Raw genomic sequence first — 25,591 nt, forward strand, 5'->3', positions numbered from 1 at the left:
CACCAAGTCTTTACTTCATAGTTATGCTTTGTGATATTTAATTTAAACTTACTAATAAACAATAAATTCAGGCTAGGGGTGTAGCTCAGTGGTAAAATGCATACTTAGCATATGCAAGACCCTGAGTTCAATCTCCAGCATCAAAAGAAAAAATAAACAAAAAACAATAAAATTCAAAAATTTCAAACCCATAAGATTTAAGTGGCTATTATCGTCAAACTACTTGAAACATGGTCCTCGGACCAGTGATAATGACACCACTTGAGAACTTTTATAAATGAATCATTTCTACCTACTGAATCAGAATGTATATTTTAATGAGATCTCCAGTTCAATATGCAAATCAAAGTTTGACATGTACTGATCTAGCCCAATGGTCATACATGTTTATCCAGTCACTGCAATCAACTGGAAAGCTTTTAGGATTTTTGGATTCCAGTCTTGAAGACAATATTCTATAGTAGAGGTTGGAAATTTTTTCTGTCAAGGGCCAAACAGTAAATCTCATAGGCTTGGTAAGTAGTTGCAACTCTGCTAATATAGAGTGAAAGCATCTTTAGATGATACATAAATTAATGAACAAGGAAGGCTATGTTCTGATAAAGCTTTATTTATGAACACTGAAATCTGAATTTCATATGATTTTCACATGACAAAATATTCTTCATTTGATTTTTTTTTTTGTGTGTGTGGGTACCAGGGATTGAACTCAGGGGTACTTGATCACTAAGCCACATCCCCAGTCCTATTTTGTATTTTACTTAGAGATAGGGTCTCAATGAGTTGCTTATTAGTACCTCGCTTTTGCTGAGGCTAGCTTTGAACTCGCAATCTTCCTGCCTCAGCCTCTTGAGCCATTGGGATTAGAGTTGTGCACCACCATACCTGGCTTCTTCATTTGATTTTTTTCCAAGCATTAAAAATGTAAATACCATTTTTAGTGCACGAGCTGTGTAAAAATAGGCAGCAGGCCAGATTTGGTCCATAGGCTATGCAGTTTGACAACCAGAGATCTATAGGTCTAATGTGGGGACACAGAATCTGTATTTTGAAAGAGTTCTCTAGGTAAATGCAATGCACATATAAGTAAACAACAACAATGAGGCCATGCCCTATAGTTAATTGCCAAAGGAAAGACACCAATCTAGATTATGAAGTAACTACACTGTGGAGATAAAACTGGGACTTTCTCATTTCCACTACAGTAATTTTTTACCATGACATCTTGTGAGTCACCTTTCCATATATTATTATTACACATAGTACATTTTGATTAAAACAAAATACAAAAGCATTAATGATCAATATGTAATGGTTTTTGGTAATAAAAAAAAAAGTCAGAAGTTTTATATTGGCAACTTTTTTAAGAAAAAAATTAAAGCTTATTAATCCCATTCCTCTACTACCAAATACTGTTCTATGTAATTTAATAACTTTTATTAAATTAAAGTTATTAATCAGAAATAACTTACTTTCCAGTATTTGAACCATCAACAAAAGGATTCCACTGTAATATAAAGTTTGGGTCTGATGAGACTCCCTGTGAAGATTAAAAATATAGTTCCTTTTATAGATATTAACCATCTTATTTATTACTGAAAGATGCTAATCATCATTTTGATTCAAGAAAAACTCCAGTGTCATGATTGTTAATGTATTGGCATTGAATCAGTTTCTAAATCTTCAGCTAGTTTTGCTTTGCCATTTGACCTATTTAGGTCAGTGACTCATTATCAGTTGACATGAACTTAAGAAATTTTATAAACATACTAAATATAGCTTCAAATGTAACAAGTCCTCTTTTTTAATATTTATTTTTTGGTTAGACACAATACCTTTATTTTGTTTGTTTATTTTTATGTGGTGTTGAGGATCGAACCCAGGGCCTTGAGCATGCTAGGTGAGCGCTCTACCACTGAGCCACAATCCCAGCCTGTGACAAGTCCTCTTTAACAATATGCTAGTATATTCTAAAGCAAAAAAGCAACTTTGAATTACTTACATCACTACTTCATTAGCATGCAGGACTAAATAACATTATTAAATTATTTATTTACTGGTATTACTACTTTTTCTTATTAGCATGGAAATTAAGGACTCACAGACACATACAATAAGAACAACATCTCTTCTACATGTTATTCTAAAAAATATAGTTCTATTAATTGAAAATAAAGTAGATATTAAGGTAACTTTTAGGTCAACTCTAACAATATCATGCTTTATTTAGTCTTTTCTTTTAGACCAAAGAAGGGTTAACTAAGTAGTTGTCTGAAAATAAGGGCACTGGTTAAAAAAGAAGTCATATAAACAAATGACATACCTTTTATTTTGTTTTCCTTTTTTGGCAGTGCTGGGTTCAAACCCAGGGCCTTGTGCATGCTAGGAAAGTGCTCTACCACTGAGTTACATCCTCAGCCCCACAAATAAAATACTTAAAAAATAATAAAAATAAGGCATTGTAAAAATATATTTACTAGAGATCTAATAAAATAGATATGAAAAAAGGTACCAAGAACTTTGAGCTAAGCTTCCAAATAAATGTTTAGTAGTTTCATATAAATACTTCAAAAGAGTTAAAATGAATGACTGAAATAGCATGTTATGTTCTAACTATTCAAAATACACCAATTACTAACTTTATCAAACTTGAATATATGAAATACATTATCAATGTAAAATGCTTGGGGCTGGGGTTGTGGCTCAGTAACAGAGAATGTGTGAGGCACTAGGTTTGATCCTCAACACTACATATAAATAAATAAAAAATAAAGGTACATCAATAACTAAAAAATATTTTTAAAAAATGCTTAAAAGAGGATATGATTCTGTTTCTTATAGTATGTCTAACTGAAATAAGTTTTCTTAAAATTTAAAAGTTATCATTCTTACCATTTCATCCCGTGCTTCTGTTTCTTTTCTCAGAGGAGGTTCAAATTGTAATTTGTCAACTGCAAAATATATATGAGATATTTATAAACTCAATCTCTTAAGGGTTAATCTTGGAGATGAAATGTTTGTGTCCTGGTAGGGGAATGGAAAATATAACACACACACACACATATCTTACCAAAAGAGTGTAATAACCTACTGTCTTCCTGATATGTCTGTTTAATTTTTTAAAAAATATTTTTAGTTATAGATGGACACATACCTTTGTTTATTTATTGTTATGTGGTTCTGGGGAATGAACCCAGTGCCTCACATGTGCTAGGCAAGTGCTCTACCACTGAGCTACAACCCCAGCCCCTCTGTTTAATTCTGATTGAAAATTTTAAAACTTCATTAGAAGTAGATGACCAAAGAACAAATGGCTTCTGTTAAATATTATAATGTTCAGGAATCTAATACATTTTACTGTGTATTTTATTTGGCCTAGTCAGATTGATTTCAGAATTATTTAAAATATTCAATGAGTAACTACTTTTATATGAAATATTCCCAAACAGGGAAAAGGATGGTTTATTACTTACTCATAAAGTATTCAGAATTTTAAGATTCTAAAATCCAATGTAACTAAAAGGCCAATAAAGTTTTTTTTTTCAACATTCATACTTGCATTACAGAGATGCAAGTTTCCTGAATACAATCTTAGCAAACAAAATGTCCTGAAAAAGCACTTTCAAATAGGATCTAGAATTTATCCCTAAAAACAAGATTTGTAGAAAGCAATAAAAAGCACACAATTCATTAAATAAAAAGTACACAATTCATTACATAAGCAAAACCAGTATATCATAAATTTTTTTGTAAAAAAGATCAGAATAAAAACAGCATCTACTTTAAAAAACAATCTAAAAGAAAAAGACCTTGGTCATTAATCACTCACTTAACATGATTTTAAAACATTTAAATTCAAGAATTACTATTATAATTCATAAAGAACCATTTACTCTTTTGAGACAGAGATGAGCTAAAGGATTTTTCTTTTGGGCATAACTGGCAAGAAGAGAGAGAGTGATGGATCAATGACCTTGACATTCCAGTAGAAACATTAAACAAATGTGAGAGTAAGCTCAAAGGAACAGAGATTTGGAGTATAGTGGGAATTCATGTATCAGAGCTCATGCCAGGGCCCAGGTCAGGAGTGAAGAGTGCATTGAAGTACATGAAGATGTCCAAATATGAAGATCCACGATAAAAGGTATAAATATGGAAATAAAATATCACTTTTCATAATAAATTAAAAGACTACAAAAATCCCTAGAAAAAATGAATTTCATCATTTAAAGATACAGTAAAACATTAACTACATCCCAACAGACAAGTATCAGTAAAAATGAGATTTCATTTAAATAATTATTTAAGAAGTTTTAACGTGTAATAAAAGATATCCTTAAAAAATCCTTATTACTGGCTTAAAATTATTATAGCCATAACTTACAAACAGAATGCTGGAGCCTCCAATTTTTGTTCTGTGTGGTAGACTGGACATACACTTTTTAAAAAACAAAACGCTGGTAGTGCCTTTGGGTGTGTCTTTGGCCCATGACAAAGGTGAGGAGGCTTTCTAGTATATATCCTCATTTATCTCTAAAAGATGATCCAGTTCTGGCTATAATTAAGACTGACTGTTATGCTATAAACTACTACACATGTAGCATAAATATGTGTGTGTGTGTGTGTGTGTGTGTGTGTGTGTGTGTGTACAAATTATATGAAACAACCGTTTTGGGGCAGTGGATGACAGATATTACAGGGATGTGTTCCTTGAGAGAAAGTGAATACATTGTGGTAAAATCCACAGCCCAACTTTGGCTTTTTGCCTGGGGACACTTCCTAAAGTAGTGTTACAAGAGGGTGGAGTCCAAAGAGTAAGTCTCACTGGATAGGGAAACAAAGATAAGAACTTGGGGGTATGATCTGAAGAGCAGAGTATTAAAAATAAGAAAGCTGAACTCTAGAAATCTGCAAAGAGTTTTCTTTAAATCTGTGACTGAATACTAAGAGCAAAGCAAGCTAAGCAAAGTATGTTAGAAAACAGCTAAGAGGACCATAAAGCAGAGATGTACCAGGAAAGATAACCAAGTTTCCACTCAGAGGAAGATCTTGCTGAATACTCTAGAAAAACAGTCAGCAAGCCTTGAAAGGATCAAGCAGACCTAGTTAATTCATTCTTTACAGGAAGAGGGCAACACCCTTTATAATTAATAGAAACAGATCCAGAGATGATACAGATGTTGAAATAAGTAGATAAGGTCTGAAAACTGCTATTATAAATATGTTCAAGGATTTAAGAGAAAACATAAACACAAGTGAGCAGATAATCTTAGTAGAGAGATAGAAATTATATATATGTGTGTGTATGTATATATATATGTATATATATATATACATATATATATACATGCATTGTATGTGTGTGTATGACTCAAGTCTAGATTTGAAAAATATCACATATGGAAAAAAACTCACCAGAGGAACTTAACAGTGGACTGAACACTACAGAGGAAAAGATCAATGACCTTGAAGTCAAGGCAACAGAAATTACAGAGAACAAAGAAATCCCCCTTATGTGCAGATATGAGAGAGAACAAGCCTTGGTGCCTTATGAAACAAGGGAATTAACTATGCAGCTAGAGTCCTGGAAGTAGATGAGAGATTTGGGTAGAAGAGTAGCCAAGTATTTTCCAAATTCATAAAAAATTTCAACCCATAGATCTAAGAAACTGAACTCCAAGTAGAATCAACACACACACACACACAAAATGCATTAAATGGATCGAAGTCAAATTATTAAGAAACAAACAAAAATCATAAAAATGTCAACTGTAGTACCTTACATATACATATATATTTAAAAAATCTGGCTCCTCTGCCATCTTATACCCTGAGAAGGTGTACTGGGAACAGGACTTCTGAAAGTCACCTGTGTCTGGGAGGCTGTGATTCGATGCCATTTTTGCTAGCTATATGCCCAGGATGAAACCGATACTGGCTGGACAAGAGATAAACTTATGTATACAAAGCAATAAACGACCCAGTGATTCCTGAAAGTAAATTGAACAAAACCAGGGTAATCTGGGGGAAGGTTACTTGTGTCCACAGAAACATGGCATGATTTGTGTCATGTTCCCAATCAAGCTTCCTACTCAGGCCACTGCACAGAATCAATGTAAAGCTGTACTCTTCAAGGATTTAAACCAATGAAAAGTAAATAAATAAAAGTGGATTTGTTTTTAAAAAATCTGAATTGATATCATGGATTGGGTTGTAACCTGCAGTTTATAAAGTGGTGACATAGAATATATCAGTGTATTATACTTGAGGTAATTTTTCATAGTTTTTTCAGTAAACAAAAATTTTATTTGATAATCATATCCTATTTTTAGGATGGATAAAGCTTGTCTAAAAGCCTAAATTTTGGGTTGAGGTTGTGGCTCAGTGGTAGAGCACCCGCTCAAGCATGTGCGATGCCCTGGGTTTGATCCTCAGCACCAAACAAAAATAAACAAATAAAATAAAGGTATTGTGTCCAACTATAACTAAAAAATAAATTGAAAAAAAAAAGCCTCAACTTTAAGATTGGCAAAAACAAAATAAAAGACACTGTTTAGTGTGCTTCCTACCTAGGAAATGTCTCTCTCTAGGGTTGGAAACAGTCACTATAGTTTAATCTAGAGAGATTTGTAAGACAGTACATCTTATGATTTTCTCACTCTCACTCCATGGGTAACAAAAAGGACCAATGGAATTTTCAAATTTAAGTTAGATAAACTTTCCAAAATTCTCAGACTTTCTCAGCCTAAAGTGTTTTGATTTTTCCTTTGTCAATTACAGTGAGGTCAATTCCCCTTGAACCCATTAACTCAATAACCAAAACCTCAGTATCCAATACATTTGAGAATCCTGATTCTGACTATTTTCTGCATTTATTACAGGATAATAGCTGGATGTCATTCAGCATACACAGTTTAAATCAAACATAGCCAAGAAGGATTTTCTCTGAGACAAACTTTATATGATTTAAAATTCAGAGCTGTTCTGGAAAACTGCCTTCCAACCTCAGTACGTAGAATCTAGCCAGATGTTTTAAGTAATGAACACAGTGGTAAAACTGGGTGTTGATCTCTGTATTTACAGTTTTCAATTATAGAGAAATACACCCATCTTAGATCACTGAAAAACTGTCCCATAGGACACCTCAAACTGGAAATGACAAAGAGTCCTTCAGAAGCAAACAAAAAGAAGTAGCTTCCATGCAAGATTGCTGTTTCAAGCTGATGACTACATTGAGTGGAGCATCTGGCCCAGGACCATGAACAAGAGCACTGGAGCCACTGACTCTCACATGTTGAATCTGTATGCTACCATATATAACTTCTTTTCTTAGCTACAAGTCCTTCCTTTCAATAATTGAAGGTTTTGGATTGTTGTCAGACACTTGTTACTCTTACACTTGATACCTGTACAGTCTATATTAACATCACTCTTTTTAGCCTTAGTTCATGGTATGAGTCCAACACTTGGCTGAAATTTATTCACGAATCAGCTAAAATCATACATTTTAAAGCCACTGTGGGGTTTGTATATGATCACTTTCCTCCCATCTTCCTTTGGTGCCAACGCCTTGTGATCAGTTCCCTAAATAGTTGGATTCAACCATGGATTGACTTTTTAAATGACAAATTCTTAAAATTAGATAATTTGGCTAATTTCTGGTCTAGACTGAGAAAGTACTTTCTTTATTCTCCCTATTATAGGAGTCAATAAACCTGACTCTGTTGTATTATACATTTGTCCCTTGTGGTTTTAGACTGATTAAGCTAGGTGCATAATAATTATTTATACACTACAAAGAATTTTATAGTAGTAGTAATAGTCCAAAACTATAAACAAACCAAATGCCAATCAACAGAAGAATGGATAAATTGTGGTATAATTATACAATGAATATTATTCTACAATGAAAACAATAAACTACTGCTATACACACATGATTCCTATAGACCTTATGTTGAACAAAAGAAACTAAGCACAAAAAGGTACATATCATGTGAGTCCAGTTGTTTGGTGGTCAAGATCAGTTAAAAAGCAACCTATGATAACAGAGATTGGAATACTGATTAGCCTGGATATAGGGAGTGGGGGAGTATAGAACAGAAGGGTAATGACTATAAAGGAGATTTTGAGATTCAGATAATGCTTTTCAGCTGGGTGGCAGTTACATGGGGTATTAACATATTTAAAATTTCACCATGTAGTATACTTAAGATATGAACATTTTACTCCACATACATTACACAGTTCAATTTAAAAAATTGAAATAAAAACAGATTAGAACTAACTAGGTATGTATAATACTTATCAAATAAGCAAAAGCAAACTTATAGAGCATTTCTGCTAGAAACAGAATACAATCTGTAAAAATTTACAAACAAATTATCAATAAAATGACCTCAACTCTACCTTCTGTCTGGTCTGAAAGACACAGAGCTTACTCTGACGATATTAGGTCTCCAGACACTCATCTAGAAATAGCTTCAACTTATCTCTGAAAAAAAGCCTATTTTCATGAAGACAATATTATGAAGATGTCAATTTTCCCAAAGTTAATACAAACATTTAATAAGATATCAGAAAATACACTGATGTTTTAAACTAGATTAGTTGATTCTTTAGTTTATGTGTAAAAAAAAAAAGGAAAATATCATAATAAAAGACAACAGCAACAAGGGGGTGTGTGTATGTGCATGATATGGTGTGGTGGGGAGGGGCAGGGAGTACGAGGAGGAATAGCATCAAGAGATTTATCCCAAGTATGATGCTGGCACATGAATAGATATATTAATGCGACAGAATAGTATTTCCAGGAAAAGTCCTAACAGTCCTATTATATGTTTGAAAATTTAGTTTATAATAAAGATAATATGTTGAATACATGAGGAGAAATATTGAAATTTTTAATAAATAGCACTGAGACAAATGAGTGAGAGAAAGAATAAAGTTAAATCTAAACTATGCCTTCAACCAAATACTATATACCAAAGATTTAAATATTTTTTAAAAATGAAACTAAAAGAAGAAACCATAGGAAAATTCTTTTGTAACCCTGGAATTAAGAAAGCCTAACTAAATATGACACAAAACTCAAAGACTACAAAATAAGTTAGATTACATTAATGAAATATTATATAGCTGCATAAAATAAATAATGCTTTATAAAGGAATATCAAGTTTGCCACTTTTCTACTGGGTATGTATCTGAAGTCCACAAGGCTCACTTCAGATTGTATAACAACATAAGAAAGCAATCTGGGCACTAACCAAGACAAGTCTTGAAATTATTCACTCAACTATAAAAAGTCCTGATTAAAACAAATGATATGGGAAGGGAATTCTAATGATCCCATGACCTTGATTCCTAAACCCACATCTAAAAATCTAGAGATATTTGTGTTTAAAAAAACTCAGACATAAACAAACAAATACTCCTCTGTATTAATTCTAATTAGACATATATTTAATGAATTGTCTTTATCCATTATAGACTACAATTCCATAGTTATATGTCTTATTTTATATCTTAAACTACTTTAAATTTTGGAAACAAGTAGACATTTAAGTCAATAAATTCATTATTTAAAAATTTCTCTCCAATTTGTTGTTCTAAATTAATGCAGTTAAAATGAAAAACATTGATACAAAATATTTACTCTATCAATGATTAACTCATTAAATACAAAAATCAATCTTTCCTTTTAAGAATTTTTTAGAAAAGATTCCTCTTCAGGCTAATCTGACTAAAAAAAATTGAAAACCCCACCAATGCCCAACAAGAGGGAACTAACTACAATAAATCAAGTAATAAAATGTTATGTAACCATTAGATATAATAGCCATAAAGGTTGGGCTAATGTATGGAAAATACTTTTATATTAAGTAAAATTTTATGTGTAGTATAAATTCAGGCTTATATGTATATAAAGTATACATATATAAAACATGTAATGTATATACAATGTATACATGGAGAAATGTGAAGAAAAGCTGGGAAAACATTAATTATGGTTTGGCTCTGGGTGATGTGATTATATGCAATGTTAATTTTGTATTTTTTCTTCTTGCAAATTTCCTGCAATGGGCATGATTATCTTCATAATTAGAAAATAAAAACTTTAAAAATTGTAAATGAACACAATTTCACCAAAGGCAGAAAAACAACATATATTTAGAGGAATTGTGATATGGTAAAGTATGTAGTTTCAATTAATAAAATTGAGATTTTATTAATGCATGAAAAATACAAGAATACCCAGCTCAACCCTCCAAAACCACCAATGGAAAATGTATACCAAACACATACAATTTATTTCTGAAGCTGTCCGTTCAGCTCTGGCATTCCTGTTTGTAGATCTAATGGTATGACGAATGATTGCATGGGGCTGCAAATACAAGCATAATATACACACTTTAAAAAATTTTAATGATAAAGTTAAAAGGTCAAACTTTTAACTTTTAATTAAGTGATCACTTATTGACAAATATGATTATCTACTAATAAATTATAGGACAAACATAAAACAAACACAATGAACTCTAAAGCACTTTAAAAGTTTATTCACTTATTACATATTTATACTATGCAAAATACTAAAGGGATTCAGAGAAAATCAGACACAAATCTTGTCCTTAGAGTTTACAGTCTAGGAAGACAAGACATATAAACATTTACAAAAAAAAAAAAATGTAAGTGCTATTTCTTAAGAAAATAAATAGGTTACTACTAAAGCCCACAAAAAGAAGAAATGACTTCTATACTGAACTAAAGGAGTACAGAAGTTCTGCATGAAAGAGCTGTAATCTGATCTGGGTCCTCCTACAAGAAGGCACTGGATATGCAGCAATGTGGGAGAAGCATTAGGCCACAGAAAGAGTATGAACCAAGTGACACAAGAAAGAAAAGGAAACTGCAGTGTTTACAGGGGCTAGGGGCTGATTATTATTTGGTTGCAGTGAAGATCAGGTTAAGAGATGACAAAGCTGGAAAGACACACTGGGGGTAAGCCAGATTTATAAAAGGATCTGAATGACAGGTGAGGGCTCTCAACCTTATTTTCTTAGCAAAAGGATTTTTTTAAAAAGATTTTACAGAAGGGAGTGGCATCATCAAAATCAGCTTTAAGGGTAATCCAATAAGTGCGTAAGAAAGTATGGAGGGGAGAAACGTTGGCTACAAGATTAGGAATATTGTAGCAAGGCCAATAAAAAACTTACTACTTTTATCTTCTTGCATAAACTGTTGCTCCATTGAAGCTATGCCTACAACGCAACCCCTATCTACCAAATTTCTGACAACTCATTTCTATTCATTCACAGCTCTTAAAGTGGTTTGTATATTTTTGTTTTTTCCATTCTGCTTCAAGACGAAGAAGACCTATAGTCAAACCAAGAGATTTCAAAAGCTGAGGTGAATCCATGGTTCTGAATTGAACATCCCTGTGTACTTCAATGCACTCTTCACTCCTGACATCACAACTGGGCCCTGGCATGAGTTCTGATGCATGAATTCCCAATATACTGGAAATCTCTGATCCTTTAAGCTTATTCTCTAACTTACTCTCATTAAACTTCTTTAATGTACCCACTGGAATATCAAGGTCATTGATCTACAACTCTCTCAATATCTATCAGCATCTTGCCTATCTTTACTTGTCTCCTTATTCAGTTTATATCTGATAATCCCAAATTTCTAGCAATCTCTTGACAATATTCTAAATTCCCTTTGGCCTTCAATATATGACAGAGCAACCCTGGATGAACTCCACTAGTGATCTTTGTGTTTCCATCTGGGATATCACAAACACTGCTGGGGGAAAATCACATAGAACACTAAAAACCCATCTTGAGTCTTCAACTTTGCCCATACACACTTGTCTAGTCATTTAACCAACCCACCACCCATTCTCCTCAGTTACACTTTTATACCTTCTCTACACTCTTCAAACCTACTTATTTTCCTTAATACTTTCCTTGCCACTTACTTCAGAGAAAATAGAAATCACTAGTTATACTACCAGTCAACCTCTCTAAGGCAAGAGAAATGTTTCCTTATCTAAGATTCAGTCCTTCATAATATTCTTGATCCAAGCCTCTGCTTCCTTACTGGAGGCTTTGACTATTCATCTTGCTTTTGTTGCATCTTTACTCTTTCTCAGATTCTTTCATAAGCATTTAATCATGTTCAAGAAGCCCCCCACAACACAACTGATCAGTAAATCTAGCCCTCTACAACTCATTCTCCTCCAGCTACTGCTTTCACTCATTCTTTCACAACTAAATCTTATAAATTACTATACTTACCTTTCAAGATTCTCCAAGCTAGATACCTTCCATTATTTGCAAATTATACTTTTAAAGTGATCAAACACTACATCTAAACCCAAAGACTGCCTTAACCTAACTTCTAGGCAGATGATCATTGAAACTCTCCTTCTTTCAGTGTTCCTTATCAATCTGTTTTAAAAATTTTTGTAAATTTTTAAAATTTATTAATGACAGTGGAATACATTACAATTCTTTTTTTTTTGAGAGAGAGTGAGAGAGGAGAGAGAGAGAGGAGAGAGAGAGAATTTTTAATATTTATTTATTTTTTTTTAAGTTCTCGGTGGACACAACATCTTTGTTGGTATGTGGTGATGAGGATCGAACCCGGGCCGCACGCATGCCAGGCGAGCGCGCTACCACTTGAGCCACATCCCCAGCCCCCATTACAATTCATATTACACATATAGAGCACATTTTTTCATATCTCTGGTTGTATACAAAGTATATTCGTGTCTTCATATGTGTACTTTGAAAAATGATGACCATCACATTCCACCATCATTTCTAGCCCCATGCCCCCTCGATTCCCCTCCCACCCCTCTGCCCTATCTAGAATTCATCTATTCCTCCCATGTTCCCCCTCCCTACCCCACTATGAATCAGCCTCCTATATTAGAGAAAACATTTGGCATTTGGTGTTTTGGGATTGGCTAACTTCACTTAGCATTATCTTCTCCAACTCCATCCATTTACCTGCAAATGCCATGATTTTATTCTCTTTTAGTGCTGAGTAATATTCCATTGTGTATAAATGCCACATTTTTAAAATCCATGCATCTACTGAAGGGCATCTGGGTTGGTTCCACAGTTTAGCTATTGTGAATTGTACTGCAATAAACATTGATGTGGCTGTGTCCCTGTAGTATGCAGTTTTTAAGTCCTTTGGGTATAGATTGAGGAGAGGGATTGGGTCAAATGGTGGTTCCATACCCAGTTTTCCAAGCAATCTCCATACTGCTTTCCATATTGGCTGCAGCAATTTGCAGTTCCATCAGCAGTGTAGAAGTGCACCCTTTCCCCCACATCCTCACCAACACTTACTGTTGTTTGTATTCATGATAGCTGCCATTCTGACTAGAGTGAGATGACATCTTAGAGTAGTTTTGATTTGCATTTCTCTAATACTAGTAATGATGAACATTTTTTCATATATTTGTTGACTGATTGTATATCATCTTCTGAGAAGTGTCTGTTCAGGGCCTTGGCCCATTTACTGATTGGGTTATTTGTTTTCTTGGTGCTTAGCTTTTTGAGTTCTTTATATACCCTAGAGATTAGTGCTCTATCTGACGTGTGAGGGGTAAAGATTTGCTCTCAAGATGCAGGCTCTCTATTCACTTCACAAATTGTTTCTTTTGCTGAGAAGAAATATTTTAGTTTGAATCCATCCCATTTATTGATTTTTGATTTTAATTCTTGCACCAATGGAGTCTTATTAAGGAAGTTGGGGCCTAATCCCACATGATGAAGATTAGGGCCTACTTTTTCTTCTATTAGACGCAGGGTCTCTGGTTTTATCCTAGGTCCTTGATCCATTTTGAGTTTTGTGCATGGTGAGAGATAGGGGTTTAATTTCATTTTGTTGCATATGGATTTCCAGTTTCCCCAGCACCATTTGTTGAAGAGGCTATCTTTTCTCCAATACATGTTTTTGGCACCTTTGCCTAATATAAGATAATTGTAATTTTGTGGGTTAGTCTCTGTGTCCTCTATTCTGTACCATTGGTGTGCCAGTCTGTTTTGGTGCCAATACCATGCTGTTTTTGTTACTATTGCTCTATAGTATAGTTTATGGTCTGGTATAGTGATGCTACCCTGCTTCACTCTTCCTGCTAAGGATTGTTTTAGCTATTCTGGGTTTCTAATTTTTCCAGATGAATTTTATAACTACTTTTTCTATTTCTATGAGAACTGCCATTGGGATTTTGATCAGAATTGCATTAAACCTCTACAGTGTTTTTGGTAGTATGGTCTATTTGATAATATTAATTCTGCCTATCCAAGAGCAAGGCAGATCTTTCCATTTTCTAAGGTCTTCTTTAATTTCATTCTTTAGAGTTCTGTAGTTTTCATTGTATAGATCTTTCACCTCTTTAGTTGATTCTCAAGTTTTTTTTTTTTTTGAGGCTATTATAAATGGGGTAGTTTAGCTCATTTCTCTTTCTAAGGATTTGTCACTGATATACAGAAAGAAATGCCTTTGATTTATGGGTGGTGGTTTTATATCCTGCTACTTTGCTAAATTCATTTACTAGTTCTATAAGTTTGCTGATAGAATTTTTTGAGTCTTCTAGGTATAGAATCATATCATCAGCAAACAGTGCTAATTTGAGTTCTTCTTTTCCTAAATGTATCCCTTGAATTTCTTTCATCTATCTAATTGCTCTGGCCAGTGTTTCAAGAACTATGTTGAAGAGAACTGGTGAAAGAGGGCATCTGTGTCTTCTTCCAGTTTTTAGAGGGAATGCCTTCAATTTTTCTCCATTACAATGATGTTGGCCTGAGGCTTAGCATAGATAGCCTTTATGATGTTGAGATATATTCCTGTTATCCCTAATTTTTCCAGTGTTTTGGACATTTAGAGGTGCTGTATTATGTGAAATGCTTTTTCTGCATCTACTGAGATATCATATGTATTTTATCTTTAAGTCTTTCAATGTGATGAATTACATTTATTGATTTCCATATGTTGAATTACCCCTTTATCTCTGGGATGAATCCCACTTGATTGTGGTGCACTATATTTTTGATACATTTTTATATTCAATTTGCCAGAATTTTATTGACAATTTTTGCATCTATGTTCATTAGAGATATTGGTCTGAAGTTTTCTTTTTTTGACGTGTCTTTGCTTGGTTTTGGAATCAGGGTGATGTTGGCCTCATAGAATGAGTTTGGAAGTGCTGCCTCTTTTTCTATTTCCTGAAATAAATTGAAGAATATTGGTATTAGTTCTTCTTTAAAGGTCTTGTAGAACTTGGCTGTGTATCCATCTGGTCCTGGGCTTTTCTTGGGTGGTAGGCTTCTGATGGTGTCTTCTATTTCACTGCTTGAAATTGATCTGTTTAAACTGTGTATATGATCCTGATTCCATTTGGGCAAATCATATGACTCTAGAAATTTGTAGATGCCTCCGATATTTTCTATTTTATTGGAGTACAAGTTTTCCAAATAATTTCTAATTATATTCTGCATTTCTGTAGTGTCTGTTGTGATATTTCCTTTTTTAATCACAGATGTTAGTAATTTGAGTTTTCTCTCTCCTTCTCTTCATTAGCATGGCTAAGGGTCTGTCAATTTTATTTATTTTTTCAAAGAACCAATTTTTTGTTCTGTCAATTTTTCCCATCATTTCTTTTGTTTCAATTTCATTTCAGCTCTGATTTTAATTATTTCCTGTCTTCTACTGCTTTTGATGTAGATTTGTTGTTCTTTTTCTAGGGCTTTGAGATGTAAGATTAAGTCATTTATTTATTATTCTGCTAGTCTATGTCATTTGATTGATGAGTCTAGGGCATTAACATTCAGGGTTATTATTAAGACATGACTTGTATTGGCAGCCATTTTTGTTTTTCTTCTTTTAAGGAATGAACTCCATGCAATGAACTTTCCTCTTAGAACTTCTTTCATAGTAGTGTCCCAGAGATTTTGATATGTTGTATCTGTGTTCTCATTCACTTCTCAATTTTTTTTTAATCTCCTCCTTGATGTCTTCTGCAACCCACTGTTCATTCAGTAGCATATTATTTAGTCTCCAGGTGTTGGAGTAGTTTTTATTTCTTATTTTCATTGATTTATAACTTCATTTCATTATGATCTGACAGAATGCAGGGTAGTATCTCTACTTTTTTAATATTTTGCTAATAGTTGCTTTGTGGCATGATATATGATCTATTTTAGAGAAGGATCCATGTGCTGCTGAAAAGAAAGTGTACTCACTTATTTAAGGATGAAATATTCTATACATGTCAGTTAAGTCTAACTTATTGATTGTATTATTAAGTTCTACAGTTTCTTTGCTTTTTTGGAAAGATCTATCCAGTGGTGAAAGAGGTGTGTTAAAGTCACCCAAAAGTATTGTGTTGTGGTCTATTTGACTCTTGAACTTGAGAAGAGTTTGTTTGATAAACATAGATGCTCCACTGTTTGGGGCATATAATTGTCAAGTCTTGTTGGTGTATGGTTCTCTTGAGCAGTACATAGTGTCCTTCTTTATCACTTTTAATTAACTTTAGCTTGAAGTCTACTTTATTTGATATGAGGATGGAAACCCCTGCTTGCTTCCGCAGTCCATGTGAGTGGTATGATTTTTCCAACTCTTCACCTTCAGTCTGTGGATGTCTTTTCCTATAGGATGAGTCTCTTGGAGGCAGCATATTGTTGGGTCTTTTTTTTTTTTTTTTAATCCAATCTGCTAGTCTATGTCTTTTGATTGATGAGTTTAGGCTATTAACATTCAAGGTTATTATTAAGACATTACTTGTATTGGCAGCCACTTTTGTTTATTTTTGGTATTAATGTGACTTGGTTTCTCCTCTGATTAAATTTTCCTTTAGTGTAATACCTCCTTCTGCTGATTTTCATCCTTGTTTTTCATATCCTCTTTGTGGAATATTTTGCTGAGAATGTTCTGTAATGCAGGCTTTCTAGCTGTAAATTCTTTTAACGTTTGTTTATCGTGGAAGGTTTTTACTTATTCATCAAATCGAAGGCTTAGTTTTGCTGGATAGAAGATTCTTGGTTGGCATCCATTTTCTTTCAAAAGCTTGGTATATATTGTTCCATGATTTCCTGGCTTTGAGGATCTGGCTTGAAAAATCTGCTGATACACATTGGTCTTCCCCTATATGTGATCTAATTCCTCTCTCTTGTGGCTTTTAAGATTCTATCCTTATTCTGTATACTAGACAATTTCATTATAATGTGCCTTGGTGTAGATCTGTTGCAATTTGTACATTTGGTTTCCTGTAAGGCTCTTATATTTGGTTTTCCAATTCGTTCTTCATGCTTGGGAAATTTTCTGATATTATCTCAATGAAGAGATTGTGCATTTCCTTGGTTTGAAACTCTGTGCCTTCCTCTATCCCAATAACTCTAAGATTTGGTCTTTTGATGCTGTCCCATAATTTTTGGATGTTCTATTCATGGTTTCTTACTGTCTTCACTGTGTGATCAACTTTAATTTCCAGATTGTAAACTTTGTCTTCATTATCTGACATTCTTTCTTCTAAGTGATCTAGTCTGTTGGTTATGCTTTCTATTGAGATTTTTATTTGATTTACTATATCCTTCATTTCAAGGATTTCTGATTATTATTATTTTTTCAGAGTCTCTATCTCTTTCTTGAAGTAATCCTTTGCTACCTGTATTTGTGCTCTTATCTTCTTGTTGGAGTAATCACTTTTTACCTGTATTTGCTCATTTAGGTCATTCTTTAATTCATAGATCATTTTAATTATGAACCTTCTGAACTCCTGTTCCTGGGTTCTGTTATTGTAGTATCCTGGTTTGTTTGGGACACTTTACTCCCTTGTTTTTTCATGTTGTCTAGGTGTCTTCCTTTCTTGCAGTGTGCATCCTGGACCTGTGCAAGTCGGTGAGGGCAGATCTGGTCCAGGCCTGAGCTCCTGCAGTAGTCTGCTGGTTGAAAGGGGTAGTCCCATGCCAGAGGCTGGGCCCCAGAGGGTGTCTTCCAGTGGCAGGATGGACCAGGGCCTACTGTCTCCTTATCAATCTCTTTAGCCTACTTGATCCTCAAATTTTGGGAGAAATCTGAGGATTCTATCCTAAGGTCTCTTCTACTGTCATTCTAATTTGGTTCCCTTGGGTGATCACATTTACTCCTTAAAGCATCTACTATATGTATATCTAATGACTCTCATATCTATATCTGTAGTCGAAACTTTGTTCCCCAGGCTACAATCATGAATCTAACTCTTTACTAGTTTTCTCTATTTGAAAGTCTGTGCAACATCTTGTTCTGTGTAAAACTGAACTCATCTTTATTTCCAAACCTCATTTTAATCTAGTGTTCCTACCTCAGTATGTGTTTATATCCATCCAACTACTCAAGTCAAAATCTGGTAGTAATTTTTTTCTCATTTCTTATTCTTCATCCAATCACCAACTCAAGAAAATTCTTTTATTTTTAGTAGTGGGGACTGAACCCAGAGGTATTTTACCATTGATCTACATTCCTAGTCCTTTTTATTTTTTGATACAGCTAAGCCACTGAGGGTCTTGCTAAGATGCTGAGATTGGCCTTGAAGTTGTGGCTTTGAACTCCAGCCTCTTGAGTTGCCACCATGCTTAGCTCTCAGAAAATTCTTGAATTAATCCACTTCTTTTCATCATTGCTCTACCACCATAGTTTAAGCTATCATTCTCTCTATCCCGAATAACTTCCACAGTCTCTTAACAAGTGATTAGTAATGGAATCACCATTCTGAATTCATAGAGATCTTTTAAACACAACTGCCCTCAGGTGAAAATCTAAAATTTTAACATGGTTTGAGATAACCAGTGTCTAGCTTTGTAACTTGTTTCCATCATTTCCTTCCTTATTTTCTGCTCTACCCAGACTTACTTTAGTTCCTTAATAAATCAATTTCTCTCTTATCACCAGGCTTTCAAATATGATATTGTTTCCTCTGCTTAGCATATTTACTCTTACTCTCGTCAACTAATTCCAATTTATCCTTCAGATTTTCAGCAAAAATATCACTTTTATATGCCTTCATAATACCCTATATTTCCATTCCATAAAGATTATCACACATTGACATTATGTGTTGGTATTTCTGAATTTCCTCTGAGGCTATACCATAAAGAGAGGGATAGTGTTAGTCTCATACACCACTGAATTTCCTCTGCAGCTACACCATGAAGAGAGGGATAGTGTTAGTCTCATAAACCACTGTACCACCAACTAATTGGTAGAAGGCTTTGCATCTGAAGAACTATATAGAGTGATAATATCATTAAAGAGACAGTGAGAATTCTGAAAGTAGGGGGAATCTGGGAAGCCCAGCAAAGAGGTATGAAAGTAAAAAGAGTTGCATATTAAAATTATCAGTGAGAGATGAATTGGGGAATCAAGGAGTATCTAATTCACACTGATGCTATAAATTTTAATGCTTTTTGAATCTTTAAGAAATTAAATTCTTTTTAAAAAAATATTTATTTATTTGTTTTTAGTTGTAGTTGGACATAATACCTTTATTCCATTCATTTATTTTTATGTGGTGCTGAGGCTTGAACACAGGGCCCCTCGCATGCTAGGTGAGTGCTCTACCACTGAGCCACAATCCCAGCCCCAAGAAATTAAATTCTTATTTACTAATTCCAAGTCTGCAAATGATAGCTCAAATGAGGGGGGGGGTATGGAAATCCATGTATAGCTAGTTTATTTACTGTTTTCAATTAAAGTCAATTTAACATTCAACAAAGTATTCTTTAGGTACTTACCATAGACAGGACTATATGACATACTAGGCAAAACAGAAACTAAGATGTCTAATGACTATTTCTATTAAGCACTTACATAGAAATGATGGTGCACACTAAAAATTAAATAAGAGAGGAGGCTGTAGAAGTAGTTCACCTGGATTTAAATCCTGGTTCCACTACTTATTAAGCTATATGATCTTGGGCAAATTACGTCTTAGTCCCTTATTTTACAAATGAGAACATTAATAATTGTACCTACTACTATGGACAATTTTGAGTAATTAGAAAAGTTAATATGGAAATTATTTGTCCTAATATTTGGCATACGATGAGTACACCAAGTGAATGTTAGTAATGATATTTATAAAGTATAATTTAAAACTTCAGAACATTAAGTAGAAAATTCTCTTTAATAAAAATGAATCAATTAACATGCAAGCTTCAGTTATGGATTTTTGCCAAAACTGAAGGTAGTGATAAAAGGGAAATAAAGGCATAAAGTGAAATAAATAGACTGATTCAGAGATACACAGAAACAAACAAATTATAAAAGGAGGAGAACACATAAAGAGAGACCCTGGTGCAAAAAATACTTGTGTTATATATAGCCATAAAGAGGTATCTGTCAATGAGCAGTAAGTCCCTCATCCTGATTTACAAATTGTGGTTACATATAGTACATCCAAAATAACTTTACTATTTTCATAGAAGGTAAGCATATTTATGGGTAGTCCTACACATAATTACATAAGAATTTTTTTTTTTTTTAATACCAGGGATTGAACTTAGGGGCATTCGACCAGCCACATTCCTCAGCCCTATTTTTTGTATTTTATTTAGAGACAGGGTCTCACTGAGTTGGCTTAGCACCTTGGCATTCCTGAGGCTGGCTTTGAACTCTGTCTCAGCCTCTCAAGCTGCTGGGATTTCAGGCATGCACCACCATGCCTGGCAAGAAGTGATACTTCTGAAAAAGTATTGGAAAGGATAAATTTCCAATGAGAATTTCAACTTACTTTTTAAAAATGATTTACATTCTGTCAATGATAAGCATTAAATAGAGAAACTTCAAAAATGACCAAATGGATTTCTAAGGAATCTCTTTTATGAAAAATCATATATACATATGCTATGGATAAATTTTTTCTTTTTGTCCAAAGTAATGTTTTTGTTTTTTTGTTTTTTAAGAGAGAGAGAGAGAGAGAGAGAGAGAGAGAGAGAGGAGAATCTTTTTTTTTTTTTTTTTTTTTTGTAGATGGACACAACACATTGCCTTTTTTTATTTTTATGTGGTGCTGAGAATCGAACCCAGGTCGCGCCCATGCTAGGCGAGCGCTCTACCACTGAACCACAATCTCAGCCCCCAAAGTAATGTTCTTGAAAACTTTATTTCCTAGGAAACTGATAATGTCAATATATGGCCTATAAGAAGATCAAACTCTCATACAGAAACTAAGATCTAGTGAGAAGAGAAAGCACCTCTTCATTTCTGGGATGTGGGGGGGGGCATATCTGACTTTAAACTCAGTTAACCTCTTAAAAATTAGAGGCACCAAACTAGAAAGGAGATCACATTAAGAAGAAATAACTATACTGTGGTGTAGATATAAAGTAGACAATAAAAGGTTAATGGCTTGGAGATTTAAAAATTTTTAATTTTGATTATTTTAATTGTTCAAATTTATGGGTTATAGTATAATAATTTGATACATACATACAGTGTGTAAGAATCAAATCAGAGTAGTAAACATTTCCATATCTTATAACGCTTAAAAATTTGTCTATTAGCAATAATTATATATATAATCATATATTTAAATTTTTTTTAGTTGTAGATGAACAACATGCCTTTATTTTATTTATTTATTTTTATATGGAACTGAAGATGGAATCCAGTGCCTCACATGTGCTAGGCAAGCACTCTACCATTGAGCTACAGCCCCAGCCCTAATAATTATATTTTTATGGGTATAGTATGATATTAAAATACATGTATAAACCATATGTGCTGAAAAAGGAAAAAAGAACTAATCCTAGAAAGAACTAGGATTAAGAAAAATATCGACAAGTTATGTTATGTATATTAAAGCACAATTTTTTAAAAAAGCAAGAACTGACAACTACATGTAGAGTAAGCATAGTTCATATAATTAACTTTTGTTGCTAAACTACTTTAACTAAATTGAGAGAGTGAATCAGAAAGTAAACTCTAAAGCCATGTTAAACATTTATTTTCAAATATTAGGTTGCAAACACTTTCTTACCTCAAAATCATCATCGTCTCCTTCAGTGTAATGTGCATGATTATCTGGATTGTTTACTTTGTCCAATAGTTCAATTGCCAGGGCCCTGGAGAGACCTGGCTGTCCAACAAAAGTATGCTAAGTAAAAATGAAACAAAATAATTTCATGAATATGCCTTTATGGCTTATAGAAAATGTTATTTGTAGTCTTTCATTCAATAACTAGCATAGACGAGCATAGGCATCTACTAATACAAATATTAGTAAAAACATTAATCAGCGAATGAATTGTTAATTATATAACTAAAAAAAATTGGGGGTAAGCTTAGAACATAAATAATTTCTCTATGTAAAGTTGTCTAACCTATGATAGGTGGTAAGATTACATCTTCAACTATAACAAGGACATTTATTACTCATAACACTGATATGAAAGTGAATACCACAATATGTTACATCAATCACAGTAAGAATAAAGCATATATACTTTACATTTGCATATATTTAATCCAGTTAAATTATAAAGATTTCTTAGGTTGTTTAATTACTATCACTTTTTCTCATTCAAAAGTATTTTACACATATATAAACTCAAAGAACACACTATAAATTCACATAAGCAGCTAAGAAATGCAGTTAATTTTAGATGATGGCAACATTTATGAGTTTTCTCTAAGGCGGGGGTCAGTAAACTATAGTGCAAGGGCAAAATCTGGTATACTGCCTCTTTCTCTAAATACAGTTTTATTGAGTATTAAAAATATTCTCATACATGTGTACTATATACTGATTCTTTTATGCTACAATGGCAAAAGTAAGCAGTTGTGACAGAGACTCACTGCCTACAATATTTGAAATATTTTCTATCTTCTCCCTTACAGAAAGTTTGCTGACTCCTGTTGTAAGAGATAACTTACAGTTTTATATTAAAAACCTAAGTATTTTTGTTCTATTGAAATGTCTAATTACTGCATGACTACCAGAAATCCCTTCACAATTCCAATGACTTACTGTTAGAAGTCTTTCAGCAGTTGGTCTTTTTTTGGGGTTTTTAGTTAGTGCTATTTTGACAAAATTATGGAACGTTGATGACCTTCAAATAAAAGAGACATGACAAAAATATCTTACTAATATTATTAGATTGTTGGTGTTACTAAATAAAATAAACTAAGAAGCAGTATAGAAGTCTGAAACATGGGGTTTTTTTTCCTTACGTTTCTCAGTTCTACATAAACCAAAAAACTAAACCCAAAGCACAGTCTATTCCTTAGAAACATCTGGGTCAGTTTTGTATCTTAGGTACAATGGAATTAGGTAACAGAGCAGTAATATACAACCCATACAAATCAGAACAGGAAGAAACCAGTGTCAATTAGGTAGGCTGTGTCATTTATATAATTTATGTTCTGCTTAGAAGTAAAAACATACTTTTCTTATTGCCTAATTTATACAGTATTTACATTATACTATACCAAAAAGTTTTGCTATTCCAAAAGAGTTGATGGCACAAAGGGTAGGGTACATAATGTAAGTGACTATATAAATCCTAAAAAGGCTACTTAATTTCTTAGAAGAGAGGATAAATAAGGAGTGATTTTAGCAACTGGAAAGATTTTCCCGCTATATGCATTGATGAAGTGGGGAAAGGAAGAAGATACAAATTAGAAGAATCATGTTTTGATTATTCATGAAAAAGAGGAGTGTTTTCAACACTGCCAAGATTCTACTGGGAGATACTGGACAAGAACCAAAGAAACCAAGTAACTTCAGTGACTAGCAATGACAACAATCACATGGCAATTCTCAGTAGAGGAATCAAATCACTGCACTGCAACTGGTGGCTTCTGACAGAGATAAACATGGAGTCAGGTGGATCATAGAGTGGCAAAGGTTCTCCAGTGGTAATGACTAATCTGGAATTTGTACCTAATAGTCATTTGTTCCTGAATAAACATTCAGTCATTTTTGCATAAAGCCCTCATTTCCCAGATGGTTAGAAACTTTGGACAATAAGGAACAGGAAGAAACCAGTGTCAGTATAAAGGAATACAACTAGTAGGAGGATATAAACTCCTTTGTTTCAATAGTGTAATTTGCCTTTCATTCCTGCCATGATCCCAATACTGTCCTGGCTCCTAAATAAAACTAACAGTTAAAAATCTACTTGCGGGAGGGGTCTTAAATCTGAAATGAGCTACCAACTGTCTCACCAGAAAAACAAAATTTATGGGGCTGTGGTTGTAGCTCAGTGGAAGAGCACTTGCCTGGCACGTGTGAGGCTCTGGGTTCAATCCTCAGCACCATATATATATATAAATAAATAAAAATGAAATAAAATAAAATGTATTGTATCTATTTATAACTACAATAACTAAATAAATAGATAGATAGATAAAATTTATATAACAGAATCAGGAAGCTCACAGACCTCAAGAAATCCATGTAATCTGGATGAAGAACTCCCGAATTTATGAAATTAGAAACTTGTTTGCCTGGTTAATTTTATAAAATGTGGAAAAGCTAATACCAAAAAAATAATTTTCAACTTTCACCATTTAACTAATGATACTCTTAAGAACTATAATTCCAGGCAAGCTGCCTTACTTTATAATAGAAAGGAGAGATTAGGAAGAAAATAAGTAATAACTTCTTCAAGTTTTTTTTTAAATATTTTTTTAGTTGTCAATCAATCTTTTATTTATTTATTTATTTACTTGTTTGTTTATATGTGGTGCTGAGGATTGAACCCACGGCCTCACACATGCCAGTGCAAGTGCTCTACTACTGAGCCACAGCCACAGCCCCTTCTTCAAGTTTTATAAAAGGAAAAACCAAGAGAAACTGACTGTAAGTGTCAACAGCATCTGGGAAATCTTTTCAAACATCATCATCCATGCAAGTCAATATATAATTAATGGATGTAAAATAATACAGATCAAAAATCTTCATATATTAATTTCAAATCCTTTCCTCACCATGCCTCTTTCTCAAGCTGCCAAGTTAAGAGAAACAAAGTTTAACAAAAGCAGCGGATTACAAAAGAACACTGAGTGGAAAATAAACCTAGATTCTTACCGTAACTGTGCAAGTAAATTAGGATGTAACTCTGGGCAAACTGCTTAATACCTCTGGGCTTTGGTTTCATCATCTATAAAATAAAGGAACTATGTTCCTTCCCACTGTAAAATTCTATGAAACCATGTATTCATTAACTCACCACTTTGTTTTGTCCTTTAGTTTTGGAGGCTGAAAATTACTTTTTGACATTAAGAAGAGAGCCCTGAAACAAAAAAAATTTTAGTTAAAAGCAACACCAAGTACTTTTATTACTACAGCTAATAATCAATATATATTATGTAATGAATTTATACAAGACTACTATATATGTAGGCACTGAATAAAATTGTTTTGAGATAGGGAAATCAAATTTTTAATATTTTGGATAGCATATGCAAAATTTCTCCTACCTATAGAAAATATCTTTAAATTTCAAATAAGCCCTTATTCACAGAGCAAAGTTACCAAATGTTAGAAGTTTTACTACCATGATACCTATATAAATAGTAGTATAT

The 25,591-nt window shown here is 33.4% G+C and overlaps 1 protein-coding gene across 1 annotated transcript in view; it reads right to left on the reverse strand.

Moving 5' to 3' along the window:
* Positions 1-25,591, reverse strand: part of Map4k5 (mitogen-activated protein kinase kinase kinase kinase 5) — a 104,337-nt gene that overhangs the window by 30,416 nt on the left and 48,330 nt on the right. Inside the window, exons 11-16 of the mRNA XM_026391051.2 lie at positions 25,237-25,299; positions 23,031-23,112; positions 22,041-22,157; positions 10,307-10,385; positions 2,893-2,951; positions 1,473-1,540 (exon numbers count right to left, since the gene is read on the reverse strand). Of these exons, the coding sequence (XP_026246836.1) occupies positions 1,473-1,540; positions 2,893-2,951; positions 10,307-10,385; positions 22,041-22,157; positions 23,031-23,112; positions 25,237-25,299 (468 nt within the window). The remainder of the gene's footprint in view (positions 1-1,472; positions 1,541-2,892; positions 2,952-10,306; positions 10,386-22,040; positions 22,158-23,030; positions 23,113-25,236; positions 25,300-25,591) is intronic.

The sequence above is a fragment of the Urocitellus parryii genome, chromosome 6 (assembly GCF_045843805.1).
Source record: "Urocitellus parryii isolate mUroPar1 chromosome 6, mUroPar1.hap1, whole genome shotgun sequence".
NCBI classification, from domain to species: Eukaryota; Metazoa; Chordata; class Mammalia; order Rodentia; family Sciuridae; genus Urocitellus; species Urocitellus parryii.